This window comes from Malaclemys terrapin, chromosome 2 (assembly GCF_027887155.1).
Source record: "Malaclemys terrapin pileata isolate rMalTer1 chromosome 2, rMalTer1.hap1, whole genome shotgun sequence".
Lineage (NCBI taxonomy): Eukaryota > Metazoa > Chordata > Testudines > Emydidae > Malaclemys > Malaclemys terrapin.
Window position 1 is genome coordinate 246,870,652 of NC_071506.1, and position 23,865 is coordinate 246,894,516.

Below are 23,865 nucleotides of genomic sequence, written 5' to 3' on the forward strand. Positions count from 1 at the left end.
CAAAGCTCCACCCACTGTACACAATGTAAGTGATGAAGCTGTGCAGTGCTAAAGCTAATCTTTGGGTGCACAACAATCACGAGGGCATAAATCCTTCCTCCCTCCCAATAACTTGACAAACACAGAAAGCTATGCTATGTATATCTAAAGTCTATGAGTATGACTTTTCTAGGCATTGTGATGAACTGGTGTGTGCACCTGTGTAAGTGTACCAGGGATCAGTGCTGGAATATGGCGTATCAGCTATGAGACAGAATAGCATTTGTCTCTGCTACTGAAGCTGAGTTAATAAAGCTACTCCCTTAAGCCCCAGTCCTGCAAAGACACTGAAGTCAATGGGACTAGTACCCACAGTGCATAAAGTTAAGCATGTGCACAAATCTTTGCCGGATCGGGACCTTAGTTGTCTCTCCAAGCCAGGATGCACTGTTTTAGAATCAAGAATCCCGAGTTCAGTTGTATTACATCTCTGTGTGTATGAATGTTAAATGACCAGGGTATTTGGCTGTATGTAACCAAGAGATTAACCCACTCATTTGTTCCAGAAAAAGGGGTTCCCCTTCACTGCTGATTGGATGATTTATGACAGTAATCTCTTTACTGTAGAGCTCTACAAGGGTCTTTCACCTTAATTATCTGCTTCCTTCTTATTACTCCATTATGTGGATTATCCTCTGGCATGAGGAAACTGTATACGATATGATACAGTACTGCCCAGTGGCATGCTTTATTTAAAGACTAAGAGGTCCTCAGGGCAGTGCTGCCTTTTACTATGTGCATGTACAGTGCCTCGCACAATAGGACCCTGTTCTTGACTGGGGCCTCTAGATTGACAGTCAAAGAAATAAACACCTTCCATAGGGGGTTTTTGCCCTCCTCTGAAAACTCTGACATTGGCCATAATCAAAGACAGCATATTGGAGGATATGGCTTCTTCTGGTAGTACAGGTCTTGTTTCTGTGCTCCAGACAGAAACATGCATAACCAGCATACTCTAGAGTGCTGCAACCAAAGCTCTTACCTCCAAAACATCATAGTTGCAGTCTGAGTGATATCCAATGTCGAGTTCCTGAACAGTGAGTTGAATGCTGCTACCAGGTGCTGTGTCAATGTACCAGACACATTCCTTATTGCTTGGGTACCTGTTTGGGTAGCCAGGGCTATTGAAAGATCCTGATGCACCAGAGAGTTCTTCACCACAACCTGTTGAAGTAGCAAAGCATGCTGGTCAATTAAGTACTATAGAAACAAAACCATCTGACAACTATGATTGGACTCAAAGATAGATATCAGCACATTTTTAACATGCAAATACTGTACAATCATTTGGGTTGTGATCTCATAATGGCAAAAGTTTGGGGAGAAATCACTGACTTGTAATGACTAAAATGAAAATCCATTGGCAAGAACACCATTTGGATGTGTAGTCATTGCTGCTTTTGTCTTGGCTTTGTCTCTCTTACTTGAGAAAATATGTGTGCTGTAATAGACCACCATGTTGGTGTCTGACTAACATGCTACCCACACACAGCAATCCCCCTTCTTACTTACACACACATTTGAAAAATAGGTAGGTTTAGAGCTATTTAATCAGATACACATTTACAAAGAAGTTGAAGAGAATCAAAGGGTACATCTACACTACCCGCCAGATCGGCGGGTAGTGATTGCTCTATCAGGGATCGATTTATCGAGTGAAGTGTAGACACGATAAATCGATCCCCAATCGCTCTCCCGTCGACTGCTGAACTCTAGCTTGGCAAGAGGCAAAGGCAAAATCGACAAGGAAGCCGCGGCCGTCGATCCCACACCGCGAGGACGTGAAGTAAGTGATTCTAAGTCGATCTAAGATACGTTGACTTCAGCTACGCTATTCTCATAGTTGAAGTTGCGTATCTTAGATCGATCTCCCCCCTAGTGTAGACCAGGCCAAAGTAGCAGCTACACGATTGCTAGTCAATGGAAATGAGGGCATTCTCACAATTACCTTAGCTGCACTGGGGAAACTCAGGGAAAAGATTCCCACCAGAATCAGTGGGAGTCTTAGTATTCTTGTGGTCAGGCCCAATTTTATCACAATATTTGTTTTTCTTTAGAGATGTGCTGAAACAATTGACAGAGTATGTTGAATATGGGATTCTTCAAAATCTGGGACCAGGTCTCCAGCCCCTGTCTAGCTGCTTGGTGCTGCTCAGGGAGTACATCAGCCAGAGAGCAATCCTAAGTAGAAAGCTGGGGATTACAGGTGGGTAGGGGAATTGCCAAGTAGCATAAGCTAGTTCTATGCCACTCACTCTTGGACACTCTGGTGTAGGCGGCATTTCAAGACAGGACAGGGAAGGACATGGGCAAATCATGCTATACTCCAATGAACCTGGGTCAGCAAAATGGCCCCATGGAGGCTGTTCCAGCTAGTGCAACTTAGAGCAGCCCTTCGGTTAGGAAAGTGTAAAGGCATCTTCACACAGTACACTTCAGCTGGTCCTGAGGTTCTCGCCCCTCAAGTGATCATTAAATGAATGGGAAATGTCCTCCTCACAGCTAATGTCAACCACATAATGTATCCCAGCAACAGAACTTCTCTAGTTTAAAATAATGTTCCCTTTAATGCAAGTAAACTGATCGCACTGTAGTACTTTTCCTTTTCACAAAACTGATTTCTCCCCGGGTTTCTAGCTGATGTGATTTGGGTCCCAGTTTTAAGTGAGTCATTTCCACCCATCCTCAAGCGTGAGTGGCTCACATGTCAGGCAGCACTGCAGGGAAGCAGTGAAGCATGGTGTAGAGGGGAAGAGGTACAGAAGACATCAGTGGGGATAAGAGGAGGTGAGTGGCAGGAAGTGGGGAAGGTGCCAACTCCCCCATCCTAAACTACTTCTGCTACAGAAGCCTTCCCCACTGCATTCATGCTGGGGATGGGGAAAGAAGTACGGGGCTTTTTGAAAATAAAGGCCAGATTTTTAAACAGTGGCTTCTGTTTTCCCAGGTGTAATTTTGCACCTGCAACTATATGTAGGAACAAATTAGGCGATTCAGATTTCTAAAATACCTTATCTGTGGGTCCAAGCAGAGGCAGACATTTAAATAGCTGTACAGTGCCTGCAATGATTTGTGCTCACAAATTTGTAGGTGTAAAAATAGATTCCCAAGTCAGGCCAGACTGACAATCACACCCTCAGTATTTCAGTCTAGCTCTTTATAATTTCACCCATTCCCACATTATTAAAGATGCAGCCTCCCTCCACTCCCTGCATAATTTAAGAAAGGATACATGTTTGATACTAGAAAATCCTAAAGCTAGGAGAAATAAGGGCCAGATTTTTAAACACTATATCTAAACATTATCCCAGAAAGATGATAGAGCAAATAATCAAGCAATCAATTTGCAAACACCTAGAAGATAATAAGGTAATAAGTATCCATCAACACAGATTTGTCAAAAACACATCATGTCAAAGCAACCTAATAGCTTTCTTTGACAGGGTAACAAGCCTTGTAGATGGGAGGAAGCAGTAGGTGTTGTATATATTGACTTTAGTAAGGCTTTTGAACATACTAGGGAAACAAACTAGGGAAATATAATCTAGATGGAGCTGCTGTAAGGTGGGTGCATAACTGGGTGGAAAACCGTTCCCAGAGAATAGTTATCAGTGGTTCACAGTCTATCTAGAAGGGCATATTGAGTAAGGTCCTACAAGGATTGGTCCTGAATCCGGTTCTGTTCAATATTTTTATCAATGATTTAGATAATGGCATACAGATGACACTTATAAAGTTTGTGTACCATAACAAGCTGGAAGGGCTTCCAAGTGCTTTGGAAGACAGGATTAAAATTCAGAATGATCTGGGCAAACTGGAGAAATGGTCTGAAGTAAACAGCATGAACTTTAATATGAACAAATGCAAAGTACTCCACTTAGGAAGGAACAATCAGCTACACACGTACAAAATGGGAAATGACTGCCTAGGAGTGAGTACTGTGGAAAGGGATCTGGGGGATATAATGGATCACAAGCTAAATATGAGTCAACAGTGTAACGCTGTTGCAAAAAAAGCGAACATCATTCTGGTATGTATTAGCAGTAGTGTTGTAAGCAAGACACGAGAAGTAATTCTTCTGCTCTACTCCGCGCTGATTAGACCTCAACTGGAGTGTTGTGTCCAGTTCTGGGTGCCACATTTCAGGAAAGATGTGGACAAATTGGAGAGAGTCCAGAGAAGAGCAACAAAAATGATTAAAGGTCTAGAAAATATGACCTATAAAGGAAGATTGAAAAAAATGGGGTTGCTTGTCTGGAGAAGAGAAGACTTGTCTGGAGAAGAGAAGGGAGACATGATAACAGTTTTCACGTACATAAAAAGTTGTTAAAAGGAGGAGGATGAAAAATTGTTCTCCTTAACCTCTGAGGCTAGGACGAGATTCAGTGGGCTTAAATTGCAGCCAGGGTGTTTTAGGTTGGATATTACGAAAAACTTCCTAACTGTCAGGGTGGTTAAGCACTGAAATAAATTGCCTAGGGAGGTTGTGGAATCTGCATCATTGGAAGTTTTGAAGAACAGGTTGGACAAACACCTGTCAGGGATGGTCTAGTTTTACTTAGTCCTGCTTTAAGTGTGGGAGACTGGACTACATGACTTATTGAGGTCCCTTCCAGGCCTACACTTCTATGATTCAATGAACTATGTCATAATAGCATTACCATTTTAGCCACAGTAGCACTATTTTCTTTTCCATTTCAATATCTGCTTTTGCTAACTTTACCTGCCATACAAAGTGGAATTGGTCACACTCTGTAGTATCTGTTATAATAACAATAATAATGCTTAGCAATTATACAGAAATTTTCATCTGAGGAGCTCAAAACGGTTTACAAAGGTGTGTAAGCATCACTAGTTTTAATATTGACTTTCTCGCTGCGCCTCAGTTTTTCCATTTTTACAGGTGGAGAAACTGAGGCAAAAAGAAAAGGTCAAAATTTTCACCTAGAATTTTGTTTGACTAATTCTAGAAACTTACAATCTGATTTTCAGAGGTGTCATGCTCCCACTGCTCTCAATGACTTCAACTGACTCACACATGTTTTCGTTATGGGCCTTCCTTCTGTTGTAATCATATTATTTCCCATTAATTTAGAAATCATAAAATACAAGACAATGCAATTCCCGTCAGCTTAATAAGCATGACTGCAAGCTGCCAAGCCACAACAGATGAATTAACTTCTTGGCATTTGGTGGTTTTAATATTAATCTTTCTTTATTCAGTTTCAAGTGTGCAATTGTAAAACACTCCGCGTTAGAAACATACAATGCATTTCCCCTTCATATAATAAATTGCCTCTCTCCCATGGTTATTAAATTGATCAGTTATTGTGAGGATAAAAAAAACCCAACAACCCAGTGGACCAGATGCAGAACCCGCAGTGGCATAAAGCAACTGAAAAGCCAGTAGATCAGCCCCTTAGATTTCCCTCTGTCTGGGTAAATCTTAAGTGGTTTATGACTGTTGTTGCAGCTGCTAAACCACTCCCATTCCCGGCCTCCTGCTGGGGAAACACATTGAGAGAGAGGCATAGCCAGGGCATCCCTATATCCAGACCTGACAAGACAGGGGGAAAGTGGGACAATTGCACCAGGACCTCTAGGTCTAATGTGTGTCTAAATGTGTAAATAAAGTGAATAGAAGGGGGTGGGGCCCCAGCAAACACATTATACCAGGCTCCAAATTTCTCTTGATGTCCTGCCTACAGGGCCGGCTCCAGCTTTTTTGCCGCCCCAAGCGGCGAAGAAAAAAAAGAAAAAGAAAAGCCCGATTGAGCGGAGCGATTGAGATGCCGCCGAAATGCCACCAAAGAGGAAGCAAGGCAGTGAAGGACCCGCCGCCGAATTGCCGCCGCAGACCTGGACGTGCCGCCCCAACAACGGATGGCGTACCGACCCTTTCTATTGGCCGCCCCAGGCACCTGCTTCCTAGGCTGGTGCCTGGAGCCAGCCCTGCCTGCCTATATCCCATGTCTACCAGAAAGGTCTTTGCACAGAGGGTGTAAGTTAGAGGAGCCCCAGGACTGCTCTTAAATATATCAGGGGCCAGACCAGTTACTGGTCAAACCTAGTATCTGGGGCCCACAAAAGTAGCTTAAAGCCCCAGGCGTCTCTACCTCCATTGCTGCAGTTTGGCAGGACAGGAGAATCTAGCCTTGTGTCTTGTGACATGAAATCCCTGTATTAAAATATCTAGTTCACACCCAGAAAGGCAGATATTAACAGTGCAGGCAAAAATCATTAGTGGCCCAGAATTTGAGAATTTCCAGAATTAAACCCTCCCTGCAATGTCATTTGGTTTGCCCCCTCTTCCCCCCCACATTTACATGGAGTCATTATGAGGACAGAGATCATTTACAGATATTGCTCACTACTATTGCAGCTGTGACTAACTCCCCTTTAAGCCCCCAAAAAACAAATCATTTCCTTTATTACACTATTCTTCTTCTGCGTTTATCTCTGCTGGGGCATTTTGGAAGTCAAGGTTTGAAAGTTGTGCGCCGTTCTACTACTGCCATTCCCTCATCTTTGCAAAATGTAGTACTTAAACTTTTAGTACTTTTATGCATCCGAAGAAGTGGGCTGTAGTCCACGAAAGCTTATGCTCTAATAAATTTGTTAGTCTCTAAGGTGCCACAAGTACTCCTGTTCTTCTTTTTGCGGATACAGACTAACACGGCTGTTACTCTGAAACCTACTTAAACTTTGGTTTTGAGCCACACTCCAAGGAAGAAGAGCCCCACGGCGATTCACTGTAAAAGCTATGAAGCTGTGCCTACAGATGGGGAAAAGCTGGAGAAGCCAGTGACAGATTCAACTAGGAGGATGTAGCCTCTCCTCTACCCATAGCTGGCAGTGGGTGAGAAGACCAGGAGCTTGCTTGATCCCCAAGACTTTATTTCTCTGCTGCTGTCATCTGTGTGCAGCAGCATATTGGTTCTGCAGGTGTTAACTTAGGAGTCCATAAGTTTTTAATTCAGCCTCCATTAATCTTCTACCAACACAGCTTTTGTGGGGTCATTTGAGTCATCATTGACACCTGAAGGACATACACTGATGCAGGATCTACCTTACAGGTTAGCAAGGGACACAAGTGACAATTGCCTCAGGGAAACTTCAGAGGCATGAGAGTTGTCACTCTTCTTGCATTCTCTCAGTTCATCCAAGGTCATCTGCCCCTTCTAACAGGATTACAAAATATCTTGGTGTTTGTTCCACACCACAGGCAAGCAACTCGGACTGATTGCAATCATGAGGCAAGAATTCAGCCTGCTCTTCTTCGGCTGTAGCTTTTGCAGCCCCTCTTTGTTTTTCAATACATTACGTTCTCTTTGCTATAGACACTCTGACCAATACCGTTTGCTCAGATCAGCCCAGCATTAAGTCTGCTTCATGTCATGCGTGCAGGGTCTGTCTGAATGCTGGCCCAGAGTTTGCAATCATGGAACGCATCGCTAGCTACAGTCAATGTCCCTGTGTCATTCCACTTCACACCGAAGTGTTCGCAAACGATAGGAGATTTTCAGATTTGATTTTCCTCTCAATTCCTATTCATCAGGGAAACGGAAGTCATTCCCTCATCAACAGGAAACACACTGATCCACTGAACATGCTTACAGAGATAATGGCTGTTTATTAACCTTGCCCTTGTCATAAAAATAATTGCAGAAGCTTTTATACTAAAAAAAGGTGTTTTGTCACATTTGGAAAAAAAAATTCAACAAAGCCAATATCCAACCCAGAACAGTAAAATTCCAGGGCCAAAGTGCTACTTTATCTTAAGCTGAATCATTAGTTCAAGGAAATGTTTTTGTAAAATAATAACAACAAATTCCCTCTCTCATTCCCTCTTACTTAACTGCCATAGAAAAGTTAGATGTTCTAGTACCTATTAAAGCTACGCACAATACATACCCTGAACCCTGTATCTTTGTCTAGATGCCATACCTTCTGTTAAATTAAATTCCTTCCTCATGTGTCTTTAAATCAATGGTTTGAGAAAGATTATTATTAAATGCAACTGCTTTCCTCAGCATCTTGGCTGATAAAGGGTTGGCTACTAAATGAAGGCAGCTACTAAGCCAGTGCAGTGTTACTTGCAATCTACACAATCAAAGTACAAGTGTGTTTGCTAATAGAAGGCAGGCAGCTTGCAAATGAAAATATATGGTCAGCTCCTCCACAGTCAGCTCAATTTGATGATCAGAGGAAATAGCAGCAGTTCTGAACAGGAACAAGCCAAGAAGTAGCAGCTTTAAACTGGAAAAGAGAACAATGAAGCTAGGCATTGGGAAGTTGGTGACCATGTGGTGAAATCACAGTATAATAATTTATGCAGGCAGGGCCGGTGCAAGGAAGTTTCACACCCTAGGCGAAACTTCCACCTTGTGCCCCCCTCCTCCCAGCCCTGTGGCAGCTCCCCGCGCCCCCTCTGCCCTGAGCCCCCCCCCCCCCCCCCGCAGCAGCTTCCCATTCCCACCCCAGCTCACCTCTGCTCCACCTCCTCCCCGAGCACGCCACCTCCACTCTAATTCTCCTCCCCTCCAAGGCTTGCGGCACCAAACAGCTGATTGGCGCTGCAAGCCTGGGAAGTGGGAGAAGTGGAGCAGCGACGGCGTGCTCGGGGTGGGGGCGTAGCAGAGGTGAGCTAGGGTGGGGAGCCCTGTGGCAGCTCCCCCCCCCCCGCCCTCAGGCACTTCCGCGGCAGCTCCTCACCCCCCCGGCCCGGGGAGCCGTGCGGCACCTCCCCACCCCAGCTCACCTCTGCTCTGCCTCCTCCCCGAGCATGCCGCCCCAGCTCTAATTCTCCTTCCAGGCTTGCGGCGCCAAACAGCTGATTGGCGCTGCAAGCCTGGGAGGCGGGAGAAGTGGAGCGGCAACCGCACACTCGGGGAGGAACTTTTTAAAAAAAAATTGGGGGCACCGCTTTTTGGCGTCCCCAAATCTTGGCGCCCTAGGCAACCACCTAGTTCGCCTTAATGGTAGCACCGGCCCTGTATGCAGGGATGTTATTGAGGCTCCACCACTATCTATTTAAGAGAAAACTGCATTTGATAAGCAAGGCAGAGAAATCCCTATATTTGTAGGGTGGTGGGAAATATGGATGGAAATAACTTAGGAAGGCCTTTCCAGACCTGAGATCTATGAATTAATGTTGGCTTTGAGTCTGTTCTCTGTCTTCCTTGGGATTAAGTATACTTTGCTCTATATGCTGTCAAGGATAACATAGTAGTAGGTTGTATGAGCCAATCATGCAGATACTATCACATGAACCTTTGCATCAAAGATACTCTGTTAGTTTACAGATGTCTTGATTTAAGGTTAAAAGTAATCTTTAAAAGTGTATGAAACCTCTCCTTTCTCCCATGTCGAAACAGCAGCTTTCAAAAGAGTTATGCAGTATAAGAGTGTTGCATTTGATTGACACATTACCACAGCAGGAGTGGATCCCTGCCAATTTACAATAATGTTCAGAAATCAAAAACTTCTAACCAGAGGCACAAGAGGGGAGAAAGGTTCCTTGTGTCCTCTCCTCCTTTCCCTTTGGCACCTCTGGAAAAGCAAGGCATAATCTGGCAAAAGCTACTTTAAAAGGAAATTAACCCATTTGAAGAAAATAAACAGACTGTCAAATCACTCAGCATAAAGGTGACGCTGTGTGTGTGTGTGTGTGTGTGTGTGTGTGTGTGTGTGTGTGTGTGTGTGTGTGTGTGTGTGTGTCTTTGTCTCTCTTTCTCTCTCATGTGGAGAAAGTACATGGGAACTTTAGAGAAAAAATTAATTATGGAAAAACCAGTTGAATTGACTTTGGAAACTGATAAAGCTTTCTCAACAAACCTACTTGCATGGCCAGAGTCCTAGGGGACCCTGCCACAGAGTACAGATGCAACTTGCTACCTATCTGAGCCTAGAGAAACTGGGAACATTTCAAATTAAACAGGCAACTATGACTAAGCTTGGTTTCCTGACAGTCACAAAGACATGTCTTTATTTAAACCCAAAATGGGTCAGACGAATGGAAAACTTACACTGAGCAGTAGACCTTTCCCTTTCTGCAACTCCTACATCTAACATTCAAAATTCACATACAGATTACTCACTGAAATTCTTTCAAGAATGGGTGATATTTTCTGTGACTTCAATCACTAATCCTTGGATGAGTTATCCAAACCACACACCAAACATCAAACTCTTCTATGCCATTAATTTTCTTCCACTGCACGTTGCTCCCAAAGCAGCATTTGAAGAATCTATTCTTTATACATGCTATGGCAAAAAGCTGGTCAATATTAGACCTGGCTGAATAATTTGTAATACATAATTTATTCGATTGATATTCCTCAGCATCTTGGCTGATAAAGGGCTGGCTACTAAATGAAGGCAGCTATTAAGCCAGCGCTTAGGAGTTTAGAAATAGTTTCTGGGGTGAATAATTGATATTATAAATTACAAATTCTCTTCCTGTAAATATGTTGCTTGAAGTCAACTGTTTTGGCAAACGTTCCTGCCAGTAAACTTATTTTTTAGAATATTTATGGAAAGTAACCACAAAAGGGGCTTAATATAGTTGTAGCAAATTCATAATAAAATGTGGACACATATTTGGGAATGTTTATTTGCAGTATTTGCCCAGCTCTAAGCTCTACAGCTGAGAGGAGAAAAAAAGTTCAAAAGCAAATTTTGATTCAGCCACTTTCGAAACACATTCCTATTTCACTTACTGGAACATTAGAGCATTTATCCGTACCAATCTTTTAAATAATTTTTATCTTGACTATTTACTGAAAAAGAATTTTGAATTGTATGTTTGATCAGTTCACAATTTACACTGTGTTGTTTAGCTACATAAATCACATAGCATTGTTCTGTTCCTTGATTGTAAACTACAAATATTATTTGTATTTATGTGTATTGTAAATCCCACTGTACTAGGCCCCCATTGTACTAAGTGCTGTAATAATACATATGAAGACAGAGTTCCTGCCCCAAGGAGCCTTCAATCAACTATAGGATTTGAAATTCATGCAGTGTCAGCTAATTAGGCTTGTTACCGGAGACATAACATGCATTACTTTGGAATTCAAATGATCTACAGACCAGAATCATTGGAAAATTGGAATTAACTGGAATTATGAATAATTTTGGAAGAATTCCGTGACCTATCTTTTGGAATCTAATAATAACTTCAGTCAGAAATTAAGAAAGCCGGCTACAAATAATGGAATATCCTAGCTTCTTCCCCCTTCTTCCCTGCAGAATTAGAAATTTATTTTTATTTAACCCAGAATGTAATTTCTCTCCTAAATAGAAGACACATTGCCTGTTTTATTGAGACAGTGGAAGAGAATAAGCTTTAAGTGATGCTGCATCTATCTCTGCTAATCAAATATTTTCCAGTCTCTGGCTGGCACCAAACTTTCCCATTAAATCAGCACAAAACATTCAACAGTGCTTACATCTGTCTACAAACATAGGGTCGATTCTGCTTTAATTGAACTAAATGGGAATTTTGCCATTTACTGCATTAGAAGGAGGATCCAGTCTTTAGAGGGCAAACAAAAAGTAAGGGACAGGCCCTGCAATGTATTGAGCACCCCAGTGCTTAATTTGTGCCAGGGCTTGCCAGGGCCCTGGCACCGCTGGCCTTGTAGTGGCAGCTATGAAAGAAAAAAAAATTGTTTGAGCCTCAGCACCTCTTTCATTACAAATTAAGCACTGGAGCACCCTGAACTCCTCCGGAAGTTGAAGTGAATTTGAGAGGATTCAGTACCTAGCAAAAATGCTTAAAACCTTTTCTACAGCACAGAACTATTTGGGCAGGCAGTATTTGGGCAGCTACACAAACAGGCAGCTGCACAATGGAAAAATGTCCAGAGGCTGAATTGTGTACACTATGTACTCAGGATGGGCAAAGCGCCCCAGAGCCATTTTTGGAAACTTTTCCTATATACTTTAAAACCTTGGGAAAAAAAGTGGGATTTCTTTTAGTAGCATAAAGGTCTCGGGGTTCCCTTGGAAAATAAATACAACGGCTACCTACCCTGGATCTAGTTGCTAGGAAACCAGACAACAAATAGAAAGTTCAAAAAACATATATTTAGTGGCCTCTCTTTCTTTTGGCTGAAATCTTAGTAACCACTAAAGATTGTACAAGGGACAATTTATAAAGGTCTTTGCATATTACTGCACATGACTGGTTAGAAGATGGTATTCATTAACAGGAGAAGAATTTGTACTTTCATAATCACACTTGAATTTGGAATTAGTAATCTACAAAAATCTATTTGCAAGATTTTTCAGATGTATTCACTGGTAAATTTTAGTCACACACTTAAAAACTTACACCACCACACTTAAAGTGAATTAGCAGTGTGCATGTAAAATCCAAGTTAAGGACATGAATAGTATCAGAGGTTGTTTGTTTCAACTGATTCTAATTATAAGGAACATAGTACATGAAATTTGCTGTGAGATACAGATCCAAAAACACTATTGCACTAAGAATAATTTGGATTTGATCCTGAAACTTTTACTCACACAAACATATTTTAATGACAGAAGTTCCACTGAAGAAAACTGGACAACTCATGTGAGTAGGGGCTACTCATGAGAGTAGAGGCTTAAGGAACAAGACATTTCTGATATTCTACTCACTTTCACATCTTTGATCTCCTCAGTTCTGGTTATTTTCCTTCATATGCTCCAGGCTGAATATTGAATGACTAAAAGACTATCAAGACCAAAATTTTCATTATTCAACCAACGTTTAGATATGTAAATAAAGGTCTGATGTTCAGGGATATTGACCTCCACTATTCCCATTGGAAGCTGTGAGTGTTAAGCACTTCAAAAAATCAGGCCACTTTTATTTAGGTACCAAATGAGATTTTAGTTATCTAATGTTAAGTACTTACGTTAGAAAATGTTGGCCTTCATTCATATATATCACTTTATGCTGTATTTTCAAAATGCTGTACAAACATTTATGCCTTAATCTTCACTAGCCTGCATGGGGTGAGTATGTAAGTATTGTATACTCTTTACAAAGGCAGCAAACCTACTTTTTCGAAGTGGCCTCTAATTTTGGGGGGCCCCTTTTTGGGGGCCAAATCAAGACACATAGGGCCTGATTTTAAGAATTGTTGAGCAGCACTTATAGAACCAATTAACCATACAGCACCTGTGCAAATCAGGCCCAAAGTGTCTCAAGTTTGGCCCCATATAAAGAAGGCACCAAAGTTCACAGGCACTTTTAAAATTTCAGCCCTCAGTGACTTGTCTCAGGCTACACAGCAAGTCAATGTGAGAGTTAGGACTAGAACTCAGAAATTCCTGGTTCTCGGCTCCATGCTTGAGTCGCTAGGCAGAACTCTCTCAAGCAAACTGTCAGTCTGCAAACAGTTACAGGGACTGTTTCTGCTGTGCTTCACCGCAAGGCTAACCGTCTTTTCACTTTCTTCTAACATAAACACTTAAAATATGTAGCAATTATTTAGGTTTTTTAACCGTTATCTTCTGCTAGGTAAAAGTATAGAAACAAAATAATGTCGTTTTCTTTAACTAAGAGCCATGACTCAAATATGCCTCTCTATGCCCTAGCCAACCATCAGGGCTCCCCTGTGAAATCCAGCAGAGGGAAGAGGCTAGAGAGGCACAACCCTTTCTAACTCTATTACTCTGTTCTCAACAGTATGTGGTGCCTATATTTAAAGGAGAAAGGATTACATATGTCAGGCAGAATTGGAAGACAGAACAGACCAAGTCTGGCTATGCTGTAGGGGCCAAATCAATTTCACTTGTCAGATTCATTCAAAACCCTGCAGTCTAGTTACTAATTCTTTTAAGAAAATGCAGTAATGCACATTGCAAAGCAGCTGACTGTCTTATGAACATTGCTTAATAATGTAACTGGAGTGCATAGGGAACGTGTGTCTTCTCACAGAGACAGTTGCCCTTGGTGTAATTTAGCACTGACAGACCTTTGGCCTCCCAACTCTTTTTTCTTTGTAGAGAAGTAATTCAATCAGCGTACCATCCCCACAACACCCACGGTGTTACCAAGTGTTTCTTTCTTCAAGAGCACATTGTAGGAGCAAAAATGAACTTTGCATGTGTCGAGCTTCCTAGAAAACAGCAGAATTGGAATGAACAGTTTGCAGCATCAAGCTTTCTCATCGGGAATAAGCCCTTCTAAGATTCCAAGTGCTTGTTTACAGGAGTAAACTGAACCAATGTAACTAAATTTACATTACATCATTTAAATCCCTTGTATGGACATGTATTTCAGTTTAAGAATGGTATATCAATTCCGCTGCAGTTGAATCCTTTGTATTAAAGCTTACTGCTTAAGCTAAATTGTTGTAAGGCACTTTTAAGATGAAATAATAATCCCCACACAAGGGAGCTGCACTGATTTAACCAAATCAGTTTCTAAAACAATGTAGTTAAATCGGTACAAATTTCTGGTACGATGGAGGCATTAAAACTGCTCGGTTTCCATTTGGCAATTTATATTCTGCTCTGAAGAGGGAAGACCCAAAAGATTAGTTTAAATGTTTTATGCCCTTTGGTGGTAGAAGTGGGCTCACTGAGTCAGTCAGCAACAGGGAAAGTGTCTGGTTATTTGCGGTCATTGCACAGCTTCAAACAAAGATGCTGGGAAGGGAGGGTTGAGAACTGTGTCAGTGTGAAGTTGTACAAACACATGGCTGCAAATCTAAGTACATCCCTCTCAGCAACATGGCACATGAGTCTCAGAGATATATAGCATGCACACACCGTAGCCACCCGTTAAGATGTTTGGGGAACAGAATACAGGACTTTCCACTCCAAAACACTGGTCTCTACTACAAAAAGAGACACATAGGCCCAGTCTCTCTCCTACACTGAGATCTGCTCAGCATAGTGGGGTCTTAGGTTACTGATACCTGACTCAAAATCCACGTCTGCTTCAGTCCCACCCCTGGAATAGATTAGGCCATGCTCCTTCCCATCCCTGAAATACCCTTACATTGGGTGGAGGGGAAGGGAGCAGTTGACACAGGAGCTATCCATATTGGCTACATGTTGGCTGAGAGCTCCCTGGTCCCTTTGCCACACCCAAAGGGGCTGGAACAGGGCCAGAAGCTAGCCCATAATCTCAACACTCAAGCAGGTTTGATTCTATACAGCAGAGGGCAGCGGTACATGCACATGTTACTAACCACTGCTAATACATTTATATTACAATATATGATGGAACTATGGCTAAATGGGGAACCTTTATTGTGTATATATGATTACAAAAGACAGGAGAAAGGGGGTTGAAAATCAGTGCATTTGCTCCAGTATCAGCAAGCTGGCACGAACTCCACATTGTGAAGTCCAGCTCCAGCTGTGAAACTCTCCAGGGTTCGAGGACATTCAGATTCAGCGTTCTGGTTCAGCCCTCTCTTACATAGCTGCACTCGGGCCAGGAAGTTCAGATCCAAACCTCCTCAAAGTCTGTGGGGCTTCAGGCCCAGGTCTTGTGCATAGGAGTTAAAATGAGAGCTTACTGACACAGAAAGTAATGTACAATAGAGAAGGAATGTGGAGGGGGCGGGGGAGAGCTAGTTCTGAGTTTGGAGAGTTCAGGGCTGCGAGGAGGGAGAAAGAGGGAACTATGCACCAGGCAGGTTTTTCAGAGTTTTAGCAAAGAACGTTAAACAAAAACCATGGCTACTGTATGGGGGCTGATGTCATCTCTCTGTGCACACAAAAGGCTCCACTTTTTCTTCCTTTGTGTAGCTCCAGGATGACATCATCTCCCAGTCATAAGAACATACCCTTGTGCTGTAGCACTTCCCCTGCTGCGTCCAGCCGAAGGTCTCACTCCTTTCGCATATGTCACCCTTTTCCCAAAAACACTCCTTGACCTCCTTTGAATTCTTAACTCAACTGTCTAGTCAAAGAGAGCCCTCTGGGAGCCAACAAATGACAGCAGTCTGCGGCGGTGCTGGGGCCTCTGCCGCAGATTTCAGCTGCTTTACAATGCTGTCAAAGCTGAATAGTGTGAACTGATTAGGCAGACAGGGCAACTATGGCTATTTAATGATTTCCAAGGTCAGATCCTCTTTGATGGGATGTACAAAAGCATAAGATTCAATCTTGTTATAGTGAATATTGCTGTTAAATGGGCACAGCGATAAAGTTGCAGTTGTAGCTTCACTTCCGAAGAAAATGCAAACATAGCTTGTGTGAACATAGTGATTAACAGATTGGTTTATTAATGGGTATGCATGCTTGGCGAGTTAATGAAGCGTGTGGCAGCATCTGCTGCATGTGGGTACAGGGCAAAAGCACCCTGAGCACAGCACAGCCAATGCCATTTCATAGAGAGAAAGGAGGTGGGGGAGGACTGAATTGAATTTACTTAGTACTCATGGAAGGAACTAAATGTCAGCAAAGGAAACTAGAGAGCTGCTGGAATTGAACTGCCAAGTGCATACACCCCGAAATTGGGTGTTTGAAATCCAGGCCAGATCCAGGCCTGAAAGTTGTAGTGCTGGGCTCATCTCTAATGAAACATTACGATCTCTCTTCACAGATCTTCAGCATAGGGATCTTCAGCATAGTCACATGAACTTTCCCACATTGCCCTGCAAATGCAGCTCACCTTTGTTCCAAAGGAACTACCTCTAGCTGAGAAAGGCCAGTTCACTTACCGTGTACACTCAATTCATGGCCCCTATAATTAATTAGTTTGCCAATAAGGCAGATCCTTTCATATCTGTGTGCATGCAAACATTAAGTATTAAATCCATTATAAAGTTGGAGGGGAAAGTGATGTTTTCATACCTATATCTGGTTTATTTCTAGTAATGTGCAATTAGCTGAAGTAAGCTTGGAGCATATTATACTGTAGAGAAGAAGGAATTATCCATTATAAAGTGACTGAGAAATTCTGGGTAGCTTACCATTTACATGCCACAGCATCTGGAACCCCTGTTTAGAGGCTAGTCCATCAGAGTAAAACACAACATGAAGGCTGGTGCTTGTGGTATTCCCTGCAATGGGAACAGTATTTCCACAGAAAGTGTTTATCAGGTTGGATTGGGCATTGGGTCCATCATAGAGCTGAAATGAAACAAGAAGAATCCCAGTGTAGTAAAAGCAGCTTCCTGATTCCGAGGAATTATAACAGACTTCTAAAGAAAGAACAATGACACACAGTGTACATGCTACTCTACGCTAGCAAAATGTACTAGGAGGAGCACAGCTAGAGTCGGATGAAATGCTAACCCGTATTTAGCTCTGCTAAACTCAAATGGTCGTCTTGTACCGTAGGAATATCACCAGCCTTTTTCTTTTTCCATGTGTGTTGGGGGAATGGCTCTTTATATTCTTCACTTCCAACAATCCCTCCTCCCCCCCCCACACACACACAACACAAAGAGGAAATGCACCAACACACATTTTTAAATCATTCCCTCTCCAAACCCCACTCTCCTCCCTCCCCCTCCAAAAAAGAAATACTCCTAGGTTGAGATTTTTTAAATTGGGAGCCTAAAATTAGGCTCCTAAATCCATATTTAAACAAGCACCTGAATAAGTGACTTTATTGACAGCTGCTGGGTGCTCAGCACTTTTGAAAACTCAGTCATTTATTTAGGTCCCTCGGTATGGGGCCTGACTTTAGCCACCTAGTTTTGAAACTGTTTGGCCTAAAAATGCTCTGAATCAGTGGTTCTCAACCTGCAGCCCAATCAGCACACAGCTGCGGCCCATGTGACATCCTCAGGGCCATACAGGCAGTATATATATCGTGTGGATGCAGCCCTCATAACACATAGAGAGCTGCATATGCGGCCCACAATGGTAAATAGGTTGAGAACCACTGCCCTGAATACACACTGCCATTCTTGATCAAATGTCCAAATGCTAATATTGCCCATCAGGGCGAAGGTGTCTTATCTATAGCAAGCCTGAAAAAAAAAGGGGGGGGGGGGCAGATCTTTCCATCTTAGCCAAATTCTGTTCAGTTTGTAACAACAGATATAGATTGTCAATTACGGTCATGTTGTTTGTTTGTTTCTCAGGCCTACAGTTATTACTATCATACTCAAAGTTTGGAGCAACAACCTTGTACTTCTTTATCACTTTGCCCTGGTTTAGTAATCATCTGATTTTCTGACTCATAGGACATATCTTTTCAAGACAGTCCAGTAAATAGTTGGCATAGAAACCTTATTTGGACATCCTCATCACTGAGTCTCTGGCATGTTCCTTTTTAGAATCTCAGCAGAAACCTCTCTCTGTTTTGAGCTGACTACTGTAACAGTCTCTCTCCACAGGCTGCAAAGAGCCAAAGGGATGATCTCTAGGGAGCCAGCCAAAATTGATCTTTGTTCTAATTTCAGAAGCTCTTCTCTGAACACCCGAAAGTCCATTGGGTGGAGCTGTGTTGCACTCTACACTCCCACGGTAAAATCAAAGGCGCTAATGAACCGTGCTGGTTGTAAGCTTTTGCAGAGTCACATATGATAAAATATTTCAATTAAGTGCTCTGCTCATGCTGTGCAAAGACTAGGATTTTCAGAAAGCCCTGTAGTGATTTAACACATTTACGGGCTTGAGGGGCAAGAAGTCCACTCAGATTCGCTCTCAAACCCTTAAGGGACAAATCAAGAGCAGCTGTCTTCTCTAAAAGATTTGCTGTAGTTCAACCAGAAGCTCTGGGCCTGTAGCAAGAACTACTGGGTGTAATTCTATGGCCTGTATTACGCAAGACATCACACTAGATGATCACATTTATCACTTCTGGCCTTAAAGTCCATGAACATATGAATCCCCAAAACATTACAAGTGAATTACAACAGGAGGCCTAACAGTACTGATTATCCTTTTCTCCAAAACTTCCAAGGTGAGGACAGACAAGCCTGAGAACTTCTTACTTCCAAACAGAAAAACCTCTCCTAGTTCTTGCAAAAAACTTTGTTTATTTGTGTTTGGTGCTAGGGCACAGAAGTTTGGTTAACGTCATCCTCCTCGGATGTTGACAAGTTTAACATCTGTCAATATTTTCTGCAACAACTGTGTAACTGACCGACAGGTAGATGAAATGAAGATGAGATGCACTGTGCACCAAATCACAGCTGGGACATTCTTTGTCTGTAGTTCATCAAAGCTAAATGAAGTCATATCCAATTAGATTTCCCATATGAATTAAAATGGTTGGTTCTTCTAAAAACATTACTTCCTAGAATAGCCTCTTAAAATAGACATCTTCCCACCCCACCCCACCCAAGTTCTTGGGTCTGAAAACTCTGAACAGAAAAATCTGAATAGGGAAATATGGATCAGTGCAGAAACTTAAGTATTCTGTACCTTTAAATGGAAAGCAAAAATGCACTAAAAATACATATTAAACAATTAAACACTAGGTACAATGTTAAAAAATAAAAGCCTATAAAAGTTATTGACTGAACCATTCGGTAGCAACACTCAAATTGAAATGAAAAACAAGTCTCATGGATCTTTTCTAAGTTTGATTTCATCAAGTGGGCGTTAGTTTTACCCAAACAGACAGCTAACATCACATACCTATGTAATTCCCCTGAAAACAGTCAGTTTTTCAGTATACAAATAACGGTTACTATGGAAACCACTTAATCAGTGCTGCCTCTTGATCCTGTTTTCAGAGCAGAATATTATTCACAGGAAATTCAAATGACCAGCCAGCTGTAACTCATTGAGAGTGAGGCAGGCTTACTACAGCTAGAATTACAGACTTTTTTTTTTTGAGGCTCTCTTACCCTTATGATGAAGGGAACAGCTGTGTATTTTTCAAGAAGCATTTTGAACATCTAAGAGCAAATTTTGCCCTTTGATATGCACAAGCAATTGCCACTAAAGTTGAGTGCAAATACTCTGGGCCACGATTCGTCTCTTTGTGTCTTAACTCTGCTTTTTGTTTACGGAGCCTCTGTTTTATCATCTGAACTACTCTCTGAACTGTTGAAAGAGGAGAGACAATTCTTGCCTAACCCATATCAGGCAGGGTATTTCCATTGTCTGGACAGGACAACTGAAGTATGGGTAACTTGTTAGAGACTCCACCCCATAATGGCACTAGGAATTGATAACTGGACTCCTTCCAAAGTATTCATACAGGAACATGCATGCTCCCTTTCCGAGAAGATATTTGTTTTCTATTTTATTTGCTCAGAATTTTTTAGTGCTCATCCCAAGTTCTGGTTGCTTCACAACAATTAAGGCAGATAATACAACATGCAAAAAATGAAACCATCTAAAGACACTGAGTTCTAATAACCAAAAAGCCAGTTCCCGAATAACAATAATTTATTAAATGATCCTCCATGTTCCAGCTCATCACCGTGTCTCCCACCCTAGTGCCCTAGGGGAAAAAGATGGTGCGGTTTGCAGAGTACCCAGACAGTTAACAGATCTAGGCTCTAGAGAATTGACCAGGGAATGAGTTCCAAAACCAAGGCCCCTCATGGAAAACTCCTTTTTAGCATCCCTAGAAGTGGATGTAAATGCCCCACTGTTAACTCTCTAAGAAAGGAACCAGGCAGAGGGCCTTTGCTGCCCTGAAGAAGTTGCTAAACCTGCCTGCTGGAAAGAGAGACTCAGTGTGGCATGGATATAAAGGGGAAGGTGTGATATGCTGGAGACAGACTCCTGAGAGAAGGCCAAAGTGCTCTTTCTCTCCTCATAGCCTGGGGAAGACACTGGCTCAGGGTACTCCTTGACCAAATCCATTCCAGGAAGATGTGACAGCGTGGTCCAGTGGATGAGGCACTGAATGAGGACACAGGAGTTTTATTCCCAGCTCTGACTTGCTAGGTGATCTTGGGCAAGTCTTTGTGCCTGTTTCTCACCTTGCTCCTTGTCTATTTAGACTGTAAGCTCTTTGGGGAAGGAACTATCTCATCCTACGTGTCTGTACAATACCTAGTACAATGGGACCTTGAACTTGCTCGGAGCCTGTAGGTGCTGCTACAACTTGCTGCTACTACTATTAATAATAAGCAAGAAGAAGCTGGTAAACTGACTGCCTTGCTTATGCAGAAGAGCAAGATGATTCCTCAGAAGCTTTACGTTAAAGACTGTGGTTTTTTCTTCTTTTCCTTCTTCCCCAGCTTTAGGGAACCTTGGCTGAAGCAAGCCTTCCTTGGTTTGACACTTGTTCTCTTATTTGATCAGGCTGGGGAAGGTCTCAGTCCCGATTCTACTTAGATTGGCCACGGCAGAGAAATGCTCCATCTGGAGAGGCCCATGCCTTAACAGGGCAGAAGACTTATCTTGTTTCCCTTTATTTTCCTTGTTTTTCTTTTTTGCCAGTACCAAAGGCTATGGTTCCATGGAACATGTATCTTCTGTATCAAGAGGGCTCCCTCTGAAGCTACCGCAACTGCCTGTAACTATGCAGAGCAGAGGCAATCTCTCAGGGACCAAGATCAAAAACCATTTAAGGCTTTACCAGTCAAAAGCAACAATTTGAATTCCACCTGGAGGTGCCCAGTGCAGACTCTGACTGGAGTGCTGGTTCAGCCTGCTTCCTGTGTGAACCTCTATGCTATGGCCACCAATATTAGCTTTTCATTTTTTACACTTTTCATCTTCACAGCACCTCACAAGAATTAATGAATTCCCATAATGCACCTGTGAGATAGGGGAAGTAGTAGTACCCCTCTTTCATGTAGGGTTAAAAACAAGGAGAGAAGTTAAGTGACATGGCTAAGGTCTCAAAGGGAGTCAGGACTGACATTAGAATTTGGGAGTCTCTTGCTGTCACATCTGCGGTCAAAGATTTGTTAAACAGAAGAAGCAGTCTGACAGGCAACACCTTGCTTGGGCATTCTGGGAGCTTGTCATGGAAACTCTCTAGGCTCCATTAGAAGGTGGATTACTCAATCCAATGAAAGGGAAAAACAAACACTCCATAAATACGATTTTGATTGTTGATATGAATTTGGTTGAACTCTCAGAGAATCTTTAGAGCCTTCTCAGAGATCTTTCACAACAGCCTAGAGCTGAACTTACAAAATGAGCTGCTTCATGGCAGACCAGCAAAGACCTGTTGGGTTCCACCCATCTTCTGAGGGCTTCAGAGCAACCCTAAATCAGTAGATGTAGTGTGCAGAGCCGTGATGCTCTCAGAAGTGAAAAAAGAACCATGGTGATATTTTTGTTTGACAAACATAAGTACCAGGAGCAATGATTAAAGGCCATGTGGCCACCCTTCCAGCTTGGATAGTTCTCTGAAAAGAAAAAACTGATAGCCCCACAAACAAAGCCAGTTAGCAGAAAACAAAAGGTAAGCCAAAGAAGATAAAATAAACAACTGAACAGTAAAGAACTCCTAAGAGGACACAAGAAATGTAAAATCACCCTTTAAAAACTTTTTACTGATAAGTTCAGGAATTAACAGGGAAAATACATTTCCAAGAGACAAATTTTCTTACAGAAGAAATAGCTCATAAGGTGCAGGTTCAGAAACCCTCACATCTGTCAGCCAAAAAAAAAAGGAAACTTAACTAATGCTTCAGGATGTGGGTCACCACAATAGCTCACTGCTATACAGACATTCACCATCTAGTGCTGGGGCAGTTGAAGGGTTTTAGTGATTTACCCTGTGTGGACCACTCTGATCTCTGCCACATACAGGAGCACAAAACTAAGATGTGTGTGTGCATGGTGTGTGTGCATGGTGGGAAGGGATTACAATTACCTGTAGAGAAAAATCTCTGAGAGCTATTAATTCTAGATAGTTGTAGACGGCAGATTTTGCCTGCATTTACCAACTGCTGCAGCTAGAAATATTTTTGTTTTAAATCTATGGTTTCTGTTATTTATCTTGCAATTTCCTGGAAAGTATTTTCATGTGATTTATTTAATGGTTTGACACCAGAGATGAAACCACCCCAAAACCCTTGCTCTAAAAAACACCAGATATTCCAGATGAGGAGGAGGGATTTCAGAAACTGGAATTTGGCAACTGAACAAAACCCCCATCTCTGAACACCACCAGAGTTTGAGGTATTTGAAATCTGGTTTAAAATGTAGTAGCTTAAGCCCAAATATCAAATGTACGTACACTACTTAGCATCTCCCACTACCTCTTTGCAGCCATCTCCTCCTAGTCTCCTCCGCTTCCTCTTCCCTCTATCCAGGATGTTAAGTTAGTCTCCCTCCCCACTTCATCTCCATCCTTTCTTCCATGCTAAATGCTCCTGGATTCTCCTACCTGCACCTCCACACTCCCCTCCTTCAAACTTCTCCTCAGAGCTCTTTTTTTATGGGACTTATAAACCCTCCCCTTTTAGTATCTGTGCATGTGCATGGATTTTTCCACACAGAGGTATTACCAGCTGGAGAGTGACTGGCAGTCTCCACTCACTTTGTGCCACTTGAGCACCACAAACAGAGCAGAGCAGGCCAGAAAATATGGTCCATGTGCTTTGCATGTCACAACTGTGGGCAGCCTTCCTCTATGTCTCTGCACCTTCATTGCATCTGTTTCATTAGTTAGCCATGTTCTTCTGTAGTACAGAACAATGTGAACTCATGCAACACAAGACATGTGAAAAGATAATCTCTTTGGGATTTACATAACCTACGGAATGTGCAAATGTCTAGTTTTTAATAACAGAAGTGGTATCTGATAAAGGGAGTCTATGTTTTGCCTCGTTATCTGAGCCTGCAACCTTGTTAAAAGTGTCAAATTGGGTTAAATTCCATGTTTTACTGTAGTAAGAATTAAAAAAAAAGAAGAAGAAGAAGAAAAAAAATGAAAAGGAGGAAGAAGAAGAAAGAGGAGGAGGAGGAATTTTAATTTCT

At 42.2% G+C, this 23,865-nt stretch overlaps 1 protein-coding gene across 1 annotated transcript in view; it reads right to left on the bottom strand.

Annotated features, from left to right (window-relative positions):
- The window catches only part of CUBN (cubilin), a 214,628-nt gene that overhangs the window by 112,726 nt on the left and 78,037 nt on the right, over positions 1-23,865 (bottom strand). Inside the window, exons 28-29 of the mRNA XM_054020596.1 lie at positions 16,977-17,136; positions 1,022-1,203 (exon numbers count right to left, since the gene is read on the bottom strand). Coding sequence (XP_053876571.1) covers positions 1,022-1,203; positions 16,977-17,136 — 342 coding nt within the window. The remainder of the gene's footprint in view (positions 1-1,021; positions 1,204-16,976; positions 17,137-23,865) is intronic.